At 38.0% G+C, this 16754-nt stretch overlaps 1 protein-coding gene across 1 annotated transcript in view; it reads left to right on the top strand.

Moving 5' to 3' along the window:
- The window catches only part of CDK14 (cyclin-dependent kinase 14), a gene marked incomplete at its 5' end in the record, with an annotated part of 89825 nt that overhangs the window by 27772 nt on the left and 45299 nt on the right, over positions 1-16754 (top strand). The window contains one exon of the mRNA XM_009081111.1: positions 2148-2241. Coding sequence (XP_009079359.1) covers positions 2148-2241 — 94 coding nt within the window. The remainder of the gene's footprint in view (positions 1-2147; positions 2242-16754) is intronic.

Genomic DNA, 16754 nt, shown 5'->3' with positions numbered 1-16754 from the left:
CTGCTGCCTTTACAGCATTTTTGTTCAAACAGCTAGATGAAGATTCTCTGCAGACAGCAGTACATGCTCTCAAATGATACACTGGTTTAATCAAATGCCTGTTTTCTGGTCACATGAATAGAACTCTAATCCTTTTTTCTTTAGTCTTAACTCAGTTGCTTTATTGCTTATCTTGAATAAATGGCTACTGGCTGAAATCTTGAGCTTTTCCTTGCCCGAGACACTGTTACTGTTTACAAGTGTTTGACTGAGAAATATTGTACCTATCTGTGCCTAATGAAGCACTAACCAGACTAAATGATGAATGGCAGTTTAATCAATTCTGTTCATTTGGTAACCAGCAGAAGCATATGGAACATAACTTTTAACCTCTTTTTTAGAAACACCTGATTTACTCCAAAATTTGACCACAATTCTGCTTTCCAAAGTTTTCTTCCACTTTTCAATGCCTAAGGAGAAACTTTGCTTAATGTGTCTATGCTTTAGGATATAGAATTAGAAAATGTGTATTTAATTTTCTTCTTCAAGAAGTTTGTCTATCAACTCTTACTGTCCTGGAATGTAAAATTGTTTCATTATTGGGTATTGGTCAAAGCCTTCGGAGATGAGTAAAACATGGGTTGTCTGCTGATAATCTTAGTTAAGTGGTATCTATAAATACTCATCCCAAGCCTTAATGAAAAGATGCAACCTGTTTTCATTAAGTTGTGTTATTCTAGAACCACTTCTTCACCAATATATGCACACATATCCCTAAAATTAAATGCTGCTTTCTGAATGCATCATCACGATGCATAAGCAATGAAAAGGTATGTAATTACTACATTCCAAATAATTTACTTCTAGAAACAAAGTTAAATTAGAGGTTATTGCTGGAATTTTCTGACACAGAAACACAACTCCCAGTTTCAGAGGGAGGGAGTGCCATAGTTAGTTTTGCAAATTCTTGCTTCATTTTGATATATATTGTGGAGTGCTGAACATATTGTTTTGAGTGAGGGATTTTTCATGCAGTTAGTTATACAGACATGGTTGTATGACACACGTAGATGTTTGCACATGGAAGTTGCAGAAAAATGTATGTAGAAAAATGTAATTGAACAAGTTAAAGTTTATAACCAAATTCTGTATCCTATTGGTAGCCAAGAGGGATGTTTTCTCTTAAATTTACGCTCAGGCAACATGCAGCCCTTGAGGATTTTTCATCCAGAAAAGATACAAATGCAAGTTTGTAATTTGTTTTCCTTTTGAGATGCAGGAAGTTCACAGGTTATCTGGAATGTTAGCATCACAGAAGCTTTCCTCAGCTATTGAGAATCCATTTTAGTTGTGATGTAGTTAGTATGTCTCAGATATTTTTTTCCTCTGATTTCCCAGTACATCTGCCACTGGCTTAACTCAGTGGGATGACAGGGACTTGTGTGAAGTACTTTTTGAGAGAAACCAAGAGCAGGAGCTGTAAAGAGGTGGTTGTCATGGTGGAGAGAGGGGGAGCACATGGCTGCTCAGCCCACTGTCACACCTCTCAGCCAGTGCTTCTGGGGAATGGGGTCAGTAGCTCCCCAGAGCTGTGGGCTTTGAGCTTCTTTCATTTATGCTGAAAGAGGTGACAAGAAAGTCCAAGAAAGCCCATCCCAGGAGTCATCAGCATTTGGGCAGTAGCTTAGCTCAGTGACTATGAGCAGCCATATGCCCTCTTCCTTTTCACTCACCTTTTTCCAGATTCTCCTCCTATGCTCAGCCCTTCTCATATGTTTCCATGTTGTCATCCTGTTGCCATTCATCTTCTCCCAAGGGTGCTCTCTCTCTGCCATTCCCATATCTCCAGGATTTATCTGGGAGCATGACTGTGCTGCTTGGGAAGCACTCATATGGAGATCAGCTGCTGTGCCTTAACTGGTCTCAACACTTACCAACAATAGTCCTGCTACCTCTGCACTGCCTTCAAACACCCAAGAAGTGTTTATTTGTATACATTGGTTTTGGTAAATGCACATGCCTTCAGCCTGGCATTGATTTTAAAAAAGTGAAAGGTAAAAAGTATTATTTAACTGCTGGTAAAGGATACAAAAGCATTGTTGCTGGCCACTTGGTCTATAAGAAATCTTTCTAATGTTGCATACTTTTCTTTTTCTTTCCTTCTGTAGGGGAGTGGGTTGTATCTTTGTAGAAATGATTCAAGGGGTCGCTGCTTTTCCAGGAATGAAAGACATTCAAGATCAACTTGAAAGGATATTTCTGGTGAGTTCTTTATTGCTGAAGTTATGTGCCTAAAACAACAAAGGATTGATTCATAAATGTTCATGTATTTCTTTGTGTCAGTGATTTAATTACTAATAGAGTTGAGGATCAGAAGCCTAGTCAACTGTAAACTGTACCTAGCTTGAAGACTGTGTGAAAAGTTCAGTTTCTAATATTTTTTCAACTAATTATTATTTTAAGTGAAAGGTTTTATACAATTGTGGAAAAAGCTTTCCAAATGTAAAGCAATGGAAATCCTTTGTCATCCTTACTTTGCCAGTGATCAGAAACAACAGCTCTGGATGGTGCTTTATTAATATTCTACTAATATTGTCATGTCAATGGCAAGTGTTTTTGTAAGAGTGACATATAAAAGAGAAGTAAGGTAGGAAATGAGGTGAGAAACAGAATGGGAAATCCAGAATCATGCTTATACTCAGGTTCAACAGGAGTCCCTGACTTCTGCTTCTGAAGCCTGGTTGGGCCTTCATAAGGTATGTGGATTGCTCATAGGCAGTGATGACACATCTTCATTGAGGGTGAAAGAAGAGGTAATTTATCTCAAGAATAGTGATCATTTACATAGTGTTTTTTCAAGGGTTGTGTTTTTTGGGTTTTGCTTGTTTGTTTGGGGCTTTATTTTAATTTGCACTTTTTCCCATTGTGCTCTGGGTTTGTCAGTTCCCTTAAAAAAGGCTCAGGAATGTTTCTTGGCTCCCTGATCAAGGTTCATATTTACTCCAATGCTTCCTGGGAGCTGTGCTGTTGGGAAGTGTGTTTATTCAGGTCACTGCTCACCCAGATGGGCCAGAGTGGTTCCTGGTACTGTGGGGTGGCCATCAGGGAAAAAAAAACATTGTAAGAGCAACTTCTCTCAACCTGCCAATCTCTGGTTTGCTTCTGACCACAAACTTAGAAGGGAAGCATGAGCATACCTCTTGCTTTTAAAAGTAATTTTGTTAGTAGCCATTTATTTCAAATGCAGAGGATTTATTTGATATTCTCTTTTGGTCCATGGGGAGGGAAAGAAAGTCTTGATAATGTGTTCATAGAATTTACATTCTTTATTTTACTCAGAATTACTTGTAGTATACCTCTGTCGTTGGGATATCAGGGAATTTAGCAACTGCTTTTAGGAATGACTCATAAAAGAAATCTCTCTCTAAAACAAGACTTTATTTGATTGTAATATAAAAATAACTCATTTTCTGTAAAATGGTTTGTTATTCTGCCCTCTTGGCTAATATCCTGAAAATTCTGTGCTGTGGAAAAATAGCTGTGCTGCAACACAGACTGGAAGCAGCAGTTCTGAGCAGTTCCTGTGACGTGTCTCATTGCTTTATTTGTTTGCCAGCTTGTATATTTTAAGCTAGCAACTTCTGGGCCAGTTTCCTGCTTTTGCCTTCTTAACTTATTATGCTTCTCATTTATCGAGATGAAATTTTCTCCTTATTTATAGAACATGAAATTTTGAAAACAATAAAATATTCTTTGGGGTTTCATCTCATTTATTGTGGTAAAATTTTAGTGACTGTTTTTGCTAAGGAAATAAAGTCCACTTCTAACAGCAGAAATCAGTGCTTCCTTTTTTGTACTGTATCACAGAATCATAGAATCAGCCAGGTTGGAAGAGACCTCAAGAATCATCGAGTCCAGTCCTACCATGGTTACTAGACCATGGCACTAAGTGCCACATCCAGTGTCATCTTGAAAACCTCCAGGGATGGTGAATCCACCACCTCCCTGGGCAGCACATTCCAATGTCTGACTACTCTCTCTGTAAAAAATCTCTTCTTAATATCCAACCTAAACCTCCCCTGGCAGACCTCATGATATATAGTGCAAAAAGTGATAGTGATAGATATATAAGCCTATTTTTGTATGCCTTTTGTAAACCTGTATAGTTCTATTTTCTTCTCTATCATTGCAATTTTTTTGTGTTAAAATGCCAAGATAAATACAACCTAGGATGAGTTTTGAGGCCTGCCAGGTTTTTTAATTCTATTTTAAAACTGCAGCTGCAAATACTGAGAACAGTGTTTAAATAACAAGGGATAATTTAGTTATACTGTTTCTTTAACTTGATCTTTTACAAACCTTCAAATAAATGGGTGAAATTTTGGACCAGATAGTTTTATGGTCCATTGCAAATCAGAGTAAATTTTTAAATCCCAATTAATTAGGCTGTCTAATGGAAGTGTCTAGTTCCCCTTAGCTAAACAGTTTCAGCAAGTGCCTTCCTAATGTACTCTAAGCATCATTAAGAATTTAAGTTATCTATTTAAAAGTTATAAAACAAAGGATTATTCTTGTTTGGTTTTGTATTTGAACAGAAGGATTAAATTCATTAATTCCCCAGTGAATCATGTATAGTATAGTAGTTAATAGTACGAAATTAATAGGTTGTTTTACCAGATAACTAATACAATTAACTCCCACACAGTGAACACTTACACAGCTGTGAAAGAAACAGATCAGCTAATAAAAGACACTTTCAGAAAGTCTTCCCATAGTCCAAATCTTCAACATCCACCAGTGATGATTTTCTTACAACAGAGGTTTGTCTTCTGAAAATGGTGTAAGGTACAGTTCACCTTCACACTAACCTAGTAATCCTTTTGTTCTTCTAAAACACATAATTTAAAATAAAACGTATATTAATCCATGTCATATCTGTTGCTGTTGTTATTAGCCATAGCTGAATGTCCTTAACACGTAGGAGTCCAGGCTGCAGCTTGAGGCTTTTAGGGAATTGGTTACATTGTATTAGGAAAGTTGCAAAACGCAAAGAAATAGTAGCCAGGAAAAGTGAATAAAATGTAACACGAGTAACAGTTTAAAAATCTTAAATGGCTGTTTGATTTCCTATTGTATAGTTCCCATTATTATGTAAATGAAATTAAAATTCATTGTATATGTGCTGTTTCAGCGATTATCAAGTGGAAGCCAAGGAGAGATTCTCTAAATGCTTTTGATTATCTCTACTGCTGGCTGAGGTACCACTACATAGCAAAAGTAGATGCAAACCCATCACACTGCACGTTTCTTCCTCATTATGACTGATGTTTATTTATGTTTAATGACATCTTAATTAAGTGACTGTATATAATAGATTAAGAACAGAGGTCAATCTTTCAGTTTTGTTAAGGCCTTTTCTCTTTATACTTGTCTTTCCTGACTTGTATTGTTTCAATTTGTGGGATTTTAAACGATAAGATAAACTGATTCTCTATTTCTGTTATCGCAGCTGTTTATCATAAACATTCTCAGGTTCCATTACAACCATAGGCCTCAATAAAATATCAAAGGTTTTTATGCAGAATCTGTTCTCAGAATTGGACTTAGAGATGTTGCTGAATAAGCAAGCTGCAAGTTGTTATTGTCACACTTTGCATCCGATAATATGAATTCTTTTTTCTGTCTATACTTAAAAGTGTTGATAATCTCTTTTAAAAAACCCCTGTACTTACCAAATAAAATGGGAATCACACATTTAAGTAAGTTGCTTTTTCAAAGAGGTTTAACAATGAATAAAATGCCTTAATGCCAAGGTGTTTTGGTTTAATCAGTATACTTTTACGTCTTTGCTCCTGCTTTTTTTCCTATGTATTGAAACTGAAGTTACTTTCTGGATAGAAGTGCATCATAGAAAATAAGAAACAAAAGTGTAGAATCATAGAATAAAATTATTAAGGTTGGAAAAGACCTCCAAGGTCATCAAATCCAACCTTTGACCGAACACTACCTTGTCAACTAAATGACAGCACTAAATGTCACATTCAGTCATTTCCTGAACACTTCCAGGGATGGTGACTCCACCATCTCCCTAGGCCACCAGTTCCAATGCTTGACAATCCTTTCAGTGAAGAAATTCTTCCTGGTGTCCAACCTGAGCCTCCCCTGGTGCAGCTTGAGGCCATTTCCTCTTGTCTTGTTGCTAGTTGTTTTGATTACAGTGTATAAGACCTATCAAGTCTCTTACCTTAAAGTATTGAACTGATGATGTGTCATCATTTCCCACAAACTGTTTGCTTTGCCATTCTCTGAAACAAAGTAGGTTCAGGTTTTGTTGCAAGGTGATAAGTCTGATGGGCTGATGCTGTACTTTGTCAAGTACACATTGAGCACTAAAAGCATAATAGGAAGGGTATGTGAGGCAATGTGTTGAATCAAAATGAAACTACACAAAATTGGGAAATACCATTTGGCTTCTAAAACGGTGTAGCTAAGATCTTTATCAGTAGTTTATTCCTGTTTATCATTTCTTAGCATACATATCTCTATATGCAAACTTTGAGGTTTTGTGATCAAGGACAGCCTGCCATTGTAAATATAGAATTTGATTATGTCTAGAAGTAAAAGGTGCACCAAATGCCTTCAAGCTAGCCCTGTACTAGGGAGAATTGACAGCTCCTTGGATCTGGTGATGATCAGCATGAATAGTAGAGTGCTAAAGCTGATTACTCTGAGCAGCCTGCAGTATGCCTGTGCATGCCTTACACTGAGCCACACTGGAAGTAGCAACTTGGTTACAACTCTGATTCTTACATAAGGATGTGCTTTTATACTTGCTGTCCTTAACAGATTCAAACTAGATCAGAGCTGAATTTCTTGTGTTAGCTCTATTTTCCTTCTGCAGCAATTTTTTTTCAAGTGGGAAGGTATTTCTGTCCTTTCCACTTTACGTGAGGTTTCTGAGAGCCTCTACAGATCAAAGTGAATTTTCCTCCCAGGCTCCGAAGCCTTCCTGATAAGGGAGTAATCCGTGCGTTGGCTGAACTTTAGTCTTGGTGCCAACTACACTGCAAATTAGATTTCACTGCAAGGATATTGTACAAAGAGTTCTCCTGACACTTTGTAGGTCTCTGCACAGGCAGGACAATGGCATTTAAATGCTGTTTTATCTGTAAATGGGCATTCACTCTGCAAACACGGTTGTGGGATGCATGCACACTGCAGGAGCATCATGCTGCAGGTAATGTGTCACAGCAGGAGTAGGAATTTGCAGCCAGAAGCTTCTATGTTTCCTGACATGCATATCAAAGAAACTGAGGCCTCCTCTCTGGTATTGGATGCTACTGCTCTGTTGGGTACCATACTGCACAGTATTAAAAAGTAATTAAAAGAGGACACTCTCCATTTGTTGAGCCCAGCAGCCTGATATGCCAAAGGGAGACACCAGAAATGCTTAGCTTTCTGCACAGAGCTGTACAGGGAAGACCTGCAAGAGTTTGCTATTTCAGATGGCTATGAAAATTTGTATTTTCCTTTTCAAGGGGAACAGAAGTGTTACTTCTGTTGTAGAAGATCTGAAAGGCTAGCAATATCATTTTTTATATATGTATACACATACATTTATATGTCTACAAGCCTGAAGTGTCTTGTATCATGTTATGCAGGCTAGGAGTGTTTCCTCCCTGACTAATGTTAACAGGTGTTTGTGAAGATGCAGAGCTCCCTATGGTTCTGTATCTGAAGATTTGCTTCATGTCAGTGACATCCTCTAAAACCTGAAATAAAGGCTTTTAAGAGCTTTTAAGCTTATGACAAGCCTGAAGAAAAGATGCTTTTGGGTACATTGTATTAATAACACTCTTTTGGAAGCTAGCAATGCTAAACCCAAGGAAGGAGTAATTTAAACTATTGGGTTTTGGAGTTCACCTGCATAATCAGGTTCTTATTCAGATTTATTGGCCTTTTATTTCTGTTTTGTTATTCAAATCATACTTTTCTGTCACTCAGTAAACTCAGTTTGGCTCTGAAACACAGCTCATTCATCTCTGATGGACTAGATGTATTGGTGAGGCAGGACCCGAGCTGAAATCTTATTTTCTGTTGGCATCTATGGTGCTGCCTATATTGCAGATGATAAATCTGGTTGGAAAAAGACTCTTCATCTTTGTAATATAGATAATTCTTCCTTAGAGGCAGGAGTTTTCTATAAGCAGCTTGTGTTTTCCTCCCATCTCTTTTGATGTTCCTCCCACCAATGACTTCATGAAGAAAATGAGAGGATTTTTCTGAAGCTCTAATTAAGTAGAAACCCTACTGCTGAGTTCTGTCTTGTATAACACAGCATGTAAGTAGAATGAGAGGAGTGCAATGTATTATATCCTGCTAATGAATTTACCTCTCATTTGCTTTATCATAACACTATGCAAAATATTTTACTTCTCTTTAGCACCACTGAAATTAAATAAATAACAGGCTTCTCTACCTGTGGGTCTTCACTTTGAAGTAGTTAGCACTTATTCAGTATTTTACTGCAGTTGCCTGCAGGTTTTGCACTGATGCCACTTTTACAAGGTTCCTTTCTGGGCTTTATGTCTTATGCCAAACTTCAAATGAAAGTAATTCTAAACTAGGCAAGTATGAGGGAAATTAGCCTTTAAATGAACTTTAAAAACAAAGTAAATCTATGTATTCATGCTTTGTAAAGGAGTTTGGTGATTTTTAAGAGTTCTTTTTATGAAGTTTCAGCTCAATTTTTTCTCTCTGACTGCACTATATTGTCTTCTGTATCATTGCATGTATAGTCTTTTTTCCGATATAACAGGACACAAGGTATTTGATGCTAATTCACATTTACTTCTAAACAATCCCTGTCCTCACCACATCTGAGTAGCCACAGTTTGTGCTGTTGTTTGGCTTACATCATTAAACCCACATGGTACTGGGCGAACAAGCAAGGCCTAGGATTTTAAAATAGCAACCTTGTAAAAATGTATGACATTTTCTAGAAGAATATTGCCTATCTGTGTCAGGAAAGGAGGCTTAAAAAATATATGTATCACATTCTGTTAATATTTATATTAGAAAAGGGGACGTGTAACCTCCCTTTCATCCGTGTTTAAAGTCATAAAAATACTCACCAGTGGATTAGGGACATGGGCCAGGGCAACTACCTGCTGGTGGCAGGAGGGAAGAGGAGGAGAGCAAATAAATGAATGTGTAACCCCATCCTTGCCTTTCAAGGGCAGGATTGGATTTCAGGACAGCCAGTCACAGAACCTGATGCACATAGGTGTTATCTGCTTGATGGACAGATTTTTCTGTCCAGTCTGCTAATTCTGAGCAAAACGTTGAGCGTGGCTGGGCTAGCGTTGCAAGAGCTTGGCTTATTATCAGCTTGGTAGTGCAAGACACAGGAGTAATTGGCTATTGGAAAAAGAAAGCGAATTAAGACATGGCTCAGTTGAAAACAATGGCTTTGTGGTTTGCTTTGGAGTTGGAATGTTTCTTTACTATCTGCCGTGTTTCAGTTGCTGAGTGGGCTATGATTATAAGAAAGCATTTTTCATTTCCAGACTCTCCTCTAGCCTTTGAGAGGGTGTTTACAGGCAACACATTGAAAAAAAATGTGGTGAGATTCAGCTGGTGTGAATCAGTAGCTGGTGTAAATCAGTGGCAACTCTGTTTATCTACACACCTGTGCAGGTTGTGTCCACATGTGTTATGGAGCTGTAATTGCAAACTTTCTTGCATGCAGGTGACACTGGACAGAAATGCAGTTGCAAGCAATTTCTGCTTATTATTAATGGAGCTGAAACCCATCCTGAATAAAAGTGTTGGTCTATTATCCAAAAACTTATCCTGCAAGATAATATTATACAGTACATAAACACAGACGCATTTTTAAACCTGCTCTGGTACATTGCCTTTGTTTACTAGGGAATACAATAAATGATCAGACATCAAATAGTTATATTGATTTTTCGTTTGTAAATAAAGGAACAATGTTTAATGCACCTGAATCTTCTTTTCCCTTTCTTCTTTCACTTGTGTCAGAATTGCACATTGCATGCCCAAAGTGGGTTTTCTAAAAAGCATCTTGACTGCTAAGATTGTTGTTTATACTCTGTAGCTCAAGTTCAAACATCCTCAAAGTTCAAACATCTCAAAATCAATGTGAGGCAGTTTCAGATGATTTTAGAGATGGGTTATGAGAATCTAAGATTGATATGTCTTCCCCATCTGCACATGTTTCTTAAAAGACCTCAAAAATAATAGCTGATTTCTTCTACCCTCTTAAGATCTGGTAAAAGTAAATAGCTTTTTCTGTCATGGTGTCTGGGGAGAAAAATCTCCTTCAGCCCATGCACATGCCTGAGGTACCATTTGCAGTAAGCCTAATTTGAGTAAAGGTAGACTTTAATACCTGTTTTGGTGTTTCCATAATCAGTGCCCTTGACTAAGTATTCGTTTAGCAAGATGCTGAGCACTTGCCATAAGATTGTCTTCAACTATCGCTGCCATTTACACAAGCTGCTGTTCCTCAGTGTCTTTCTATAAGCTAAATGTAAATTTTTAGATAGGTTTAGTGATTTCAAGAGGCTTCAGATTTTCAGGGGCTGACATAAATACACCTTGATTAGGATAGCTGTTTTTCTGCTTCATTAAATAGCTGTGGTTAAATAATTTAGGCATTCAACTTTCATATGTTGAAAATTTTCAATAAGCTCATCTAAGCTTTAAATATACATAGAAAAATGCTGTCACACAATTTCTATGTGTCCACTATTTGTGTGTTACCATTACTTATGTGACTTGCACAGAGAGAAGAAAATCCAAAGGAACATGTCTCCTCTGATTTTTTTTTATTCTAATTCAATTTTTTTTATTGTCACTACCTTTTTATTATAAGAGGAAAGTTGCCAACAGGAAAAAAGCTACATTAGTTTCAAACTGCCTTGAAAAGTACTAGACTAAAACAGTATTAATAAGTAGAAAAAGGACAGAAAAAGGGCTACAGAAATGAAATGTATTCTACTACATAAGAAAATGTCAAAAAAAAGGACTCATAAGAGATCAAGAGTAGGCGAATTACCTGACTAGTCTCTTAATGCAGTAGGTATTTTCAACTGTTTGAGTGTGAAATAAACAGAGCAGGTTCTGAGGTATGCAATAGTATGTTTTATTCCTGTTGCTTTGGTTCTTCCTTCCCCAGTCTTCTGAGTGCTGCATTTAAAATAACTTGGAGACCAAAGCAAAACTGGATTCTCTAGCTGTCAGTTACAGGAAGACAAATGTCCTGTGTTCACTGCTCGTCTTTAGACTGTGCATGTATATCACTGTGTTGCTGTATTTTTGGCAATTGAGGTCTGTTTCTGAGTACATCAGAGAAAGTTAATAATATATTTTGTGAGACCATAATGATGGTCACAGTTCATCATGGTGCTTCTTTGGGGCAGAACATGATCCAAATGGCTGTGGTGCAAACTCAGACTTGGTGATGGAGCAGAACAGCATAAGGTAAATTCTTAACAGAGATTGTGATATGGTGCAGAAGGTATGTTCTCACATAAAAATGTTTACCCTGATGAGAAGAGATCAACAAAAATTTGTTGATGTCTGCTTAGTACACTGAAAGTTTATGGTTGGATTTCTTCTATCTTTTGATGGGTGAGAAATCAGTTGATCTTGTAAACTTTCAATTTGATTTAACTTTGCTATGTTATAAAGAGGGATTTATTGTTTTAGAATAATGTCTGCTTAATTCCTTTTACTGTTATTTTAAAATATATTGAATTTACTTCCCTTCTTCAAAATGTCATTATTTGCATTGTAACTCATTTTCATCTTAGAACATGCTATATTTGTGGGTTTTCCCCTGTGTATCCTGAATATAATTGTTTTACAATAGCTGGTAATTGCACTTTTCTCGTAAGAGAAAGAAAAGTTGCATAAATTTTGTATTGCTGAACTTGTTTGGTTTTTTTTTTACAAAGAGAGTAATCAGGCATTGGAATGAGCTGCCCGGGGAGGTGGTGGATTCACCATCCCTGGAGGTTTTCAAGATGACACTGGATGTGGCACTTAGTGCCATGGTCTAGTAACCACGGTAGGGTTGGACTCGATGATCTTTGAAGTCTCTTCCAACCTGGTTGATTCCATGATTCTATGGTCCTTCAGGAAGATCAGAGGGAAAACAGAGAGGAATTTTATCAGTTCTTCATGTCGCATCTTGGTGTGCATCCATACAACACCTTGCCCTAATTATTAGAAAGAGGCCTTAATAATTTGGATGTTGCAGATCCTGCTCATTTTGGTATAATCTGTTCTAGTTTGATGACTGAGATGTTTGGTTAATGACATTGCTGTGGTGCTGTACCAGCTTGTTAGAGTGTGTTAGTATTGCTCCTTCCTCTTGGAAAGGGAAGGGTGAGGGACCTCACTGTGGCATAATGCTATATCAGCTGCTCAGCAGTTCAAATCAGGGTAATAACTGAAGCCAGGGAAAAGCCTTTTTTTGTTTGTTTAATGGGTCTTTTCATGAATTCTCTGCAGTAACATATTCCATAAAAAATAATTATCAGGCTAGTGTATGTGGTTGAAAACTAAGGATAGTGAAACACCTGTTTCATACTGAAGTCATCTCTTCATTGGGCTTCATTTATTTTCAGTGAAATGTACTTTAGTGCAGCTTTAGTAAAGCTTCTGCTTTATATAATCTTTTTCTTGCTAATGTTTTAATGGCTTTGCTTCTTTTGTGGCCTTTTAACTAGCTTAATGATAGCACTGTGCTGCTCATCTACATTCCTCACATAGTCCAAAAGGTCAGCAGTGCCTACAGTGTTGAGAGGTGGATTTTTGTGTCTGATGACTTGCATAGTTGATTATCCATGTTTCATTGGCGTAACATCTCCATTTCTTCTAATTCCGAGAAACCTTTAAATTTTACCTCCAAAATGTTATTATTTGTCTTGTAATAGCAGCATTGCTCATGTTAAAGAATAAAAGTTGTCATTTTACTGTTCCTGTACCTAATGCCCAACCATTTTTCAGCCTTTGTGTCATTAATATTTCAGGCTGTGCATTTCTATGGACCTTAATGTATTTGGGATGGAGATAAGAAGTTGTAATTCCAATCTTTCTCTTCCTTTTTATCATTGCAACTACTGTTACTGAAGCCATTTGTCATATATCTATTCTTTTCTTAATTTGCATATCCTATTTATTTAGTTATCCATTTCCTTCTCTGGTTTGTTTCAATTTTCTGAAAAAGAGTGGACCATAATATGCAAGTGTTAAGCAGCTCCAACCTTTTGAGGATTTGAGGATTTGAGGAATGATGAGTATCATTCATTCACACTTCATCACTGATAGTTTCAGTGCAAGCCTCCTTAATGCCTTTTGGACCTGTAGGCAGTAGATTCTCCAAGTCCCGCCCAGTCCTCACTGTTCCCTTCTCCAGTGAGTAGAGAGGATCAGTTCCAGCTGCTCCAGGGGAGTAGTTCCCTTTTGCCCAAAAGTAATGCTTCAAAGAGCAAGAGCTGTCACTGCAGTGCCCTGCATATCACTTAAAGTTTAAATGGAAACAGGAGATGACTACACCCTAGTCCCTCCTGCATGGTGTTTCTGAGAGCTCAGAAGTCATGGGCAAAGTTACCTGGTGCACTAATGTCAAAGTGAACAAATGGGTTCACTGAAGCTGGGGGTGCAGCTGCCTCTTCCAGTTAAGCGACACCTGCTTTCACCTTCATTTAAATAAGCAAAATGAAAAGCTTGAAGATGAAAAGCCAGCTGATTGTTAAAGGCACAGCTGCTAAATGAGCAATAAATTATTAAGCTACAGTTTCCAATTTTTGAAAATTCAATCATCTCAACATTCCACATCCCTTCAAAACCCACTTCTGAGTTCAACATTTGGGCATGTACCTCATGGAGTCGGGACAATGAACTCCTTCCTCTTAATAGACTTGCAAGACTTAAAGAAGGTGTCAGGATAATCGGTAGATGTTCCAGTGAAGAATTCTCTGGGAATTTCCAAAGTGCTCTGTAGTGAGGTGTGCTGGCTCACTGTGCTGCAGTGGAGGATACAGGTTTTGTTCAGCCACAGTCTGCCCATAGATGTTACCATCCTTGTGAATGAGTAACTCCCCGGGATTCTGTGCTGACCCCACTTAAGATGTCAGGACTGCTGTTACAGCCAGTGGCTCTCCATCAGATGTAGGCTGACATTTCCCCCATTTTTACAGAAAAAAATATTTTTGTACTTCCATTTTTCATTCTGCTTGCCTGTTCTGGTCCTGTGATTCAGAATAGTATAAACCTCTTGCTTTTGTAGCAGCAAAGTGCTGCTGTTTGGAATGAATACACCAAGCATCATGCTGTGATTTGTTGTAGGAGGCACACTTGAAGCTGTGTCACTTGAAGTGGATTTTTAGTGATAAGGCTAGACATTTTTGGAAATTATTTGGTTTAGGAATTCTGATAAGGTTCAGTGTAGGAATCAGCTGGGTATTTAGACATCCAAGAAGAATGATCTTATATCCACCACATATAGCCATCATAATTGGAGCTCATTATTAATGCCCTTACTGTTTCAGAAATATTGCAACACCTGGACCCACACATTCTTCAAATGACAGTATGACTGACTGCCTTCATTTTCTGCAGATTGAACAAATGGTCACTTAAAACAAAGTTTGACAAAATACCCACAGCATCACTGGGCTCCATGTGGCTGCAGGAATCTATTCAAAATTGGGATTATTACAAGATCAAGACATTAGCTCTCAGAATAAAGAGCTGGCAAACTTCTGGATGATCTGATCAGGTTCTAGTGTCATGCTGTTGTGTGATGCTGAGCACCAGGCTTCATATATAGGTCTCAGTATATGTTACCTCCTCTGGATTTTTTTAGGTGAGAAAAAGAATTTTCATGATACTATTCTTTTTCTTCTTTCTCCCCAGACAGTGAGCCCAAACAGCTCAGTCAGCCCAGCTATAATGCTCTCTCTGCCTTAGCACAACATCTTTCCTCTCCAGTGCAAATATATTTCTATCATGTAAGCAGCACATGTCATGAGCTTCTCTTGTGCCATGCATATGCTGTTCCTTGTGCATAAGGAATGGCAAGTCCTGGTGTGTTGTCATGATGAGACACACTCATTCCTCCAATGTGTTGTGACTGGGCACCAGGCCAGAGAGAAAAGGTTTCCAGTATTCAAGAAGTACAGTGCTTCACTGCTTCAGAGTGAGGGCTTTTTCTGGGTAAACATGGGTTGGTTTCTGTGAAAACCATTGGGTCAGGTCCTGGCGTGATGAGAATCCTTATTTGGAATGGATGTGATCCCAAATGTTCTGGTTTGTTCAAACAGTTGTAGTCAAATGGCACTATAGTGAAGGAACATAATTTTATTGTAAAGAAAAATGTTTTTCTTGCTATTTTTGTGATGATTCATAGGAAGATGCACACATTTGTTCTGTTAATTATTTAAATAAGCTCTCCAGCTAAATGGCAGTTTTAAGGCCTTAAGTATCCTGATGCAAAGGAGTAGCTTTGCCCGTGCCAATGAAATTGGGCACTGCAACACTAGATGGGAATTCATGTGTGCTAACTGAACCAGTTTTATGGTCTTCAAAAAGACCATAAAGCCAGCTTTATGATCCAAAGGCAGCACTGCTTTTCTGATAAGCCAGCGTTTCCAATAAAAAAACCTGTGTAATGCATACCTGGAATTCAGATCAGCCAGCAGCTGAGCCAGCACAGCAGGGCTTCTGGAAGTACATTTCATAAAAGCTTCCCACAGGGTTTTGGCTTCCCCTCTCCCCCTTTTTTTCAGTTTAAAGAAAAAAATCAGTAAAGAAATTAGACATAAATCAGTAAAGAGCATATTTAGGAGAAAACTGTCCATTTGGGTGGGTTATTCCAAGGGTTTTGCAACCTGAACAGGATAGGAAATATGAAATGCAGACTATGTACCTTTCTATACAGAGTAAATTAGAGCAGATTTTAAAGGATATGTAAACAAACATGACTTGTGAGCCATGGAGTCCTTCTGACAGAAAATTGCTGTCTTCCTTCACAGTAAAGAAAACCATTCTGTTTGGTCCCAAATGGTAAGGGAGAGACCTTCCAGCACAGATATCATCAGCAGCTGCTTCTTCGCATCTATTAACACCAATCTCTTCCTTGGTGAAATCATTCCCTCTCTGTAACCTTATTTGAGAGCTCTGTCAATGCCAGAAGAGCAAACTTTTCTCCTTGGAGGAGGGGGAGAGAAATCTGTTGAGGTCAGCTTGAGTCTTCTGTGTGAGTTTTCTCCCAGTTTTTTCTTGATCCACAGGTCTGAGGTCTATAAAAGCTTTCAGTTTCTCCTCTCTTTAAGGATCAGTTTTAGGTATTTTGCAGCTCCAAAGCAGATATCAGAGACACTAAGTCTAGTGTAATGTCAGTAGTTTTTAATTCTGATTATGGGATTGCATGCTGTTGGAAGTAGATTCTCACCACAGGTGGCTGGGAAAGCTGGAGGGAGAGGTTCTCTGTTCTGCTCCTCTAACTGCTCCAGCATGGAGCATCCCTCACAGCAGAGCTTTTTCTGCTTTAAACTAAACAATGTCTCCTTTTATCATGTACAGTGCTTTTTAATTAACTTTTGATTTGGTAAATTGTTGCATAGTTGCACTGTTTTGAGGGAAAGTGCAGTATCCATTGGGAGTTTCCTTTTTTTTGTCGTGCTGCAAATTTCAGGTTCTGTCTCTACAGCATAGACCCGTCTGTTTTCAAA

This window comes from Acanthisitta chloris, unplaced genomic scaffold (genome assembly GCF_000695815.1).
Source record: "Acanthisitta chloris isolate BGI_N310 unplaced genomic scaffold, ASM69581v1 scaffold8288, whole genome shotgun sequence".
In the NCBI taxonomy this organism is placed as follows: Eukaryota; Metazoa; Chordata; class Aves; order Passeriformes; family Acanthisittidae; genus Acanthisitta; species Acanthisitta chloris.
The sequence above is the reverse complement of the archived record's forward strand: the minus strand, read 5'-3'. Positions and strand labels throughout refer to the sequence as shown.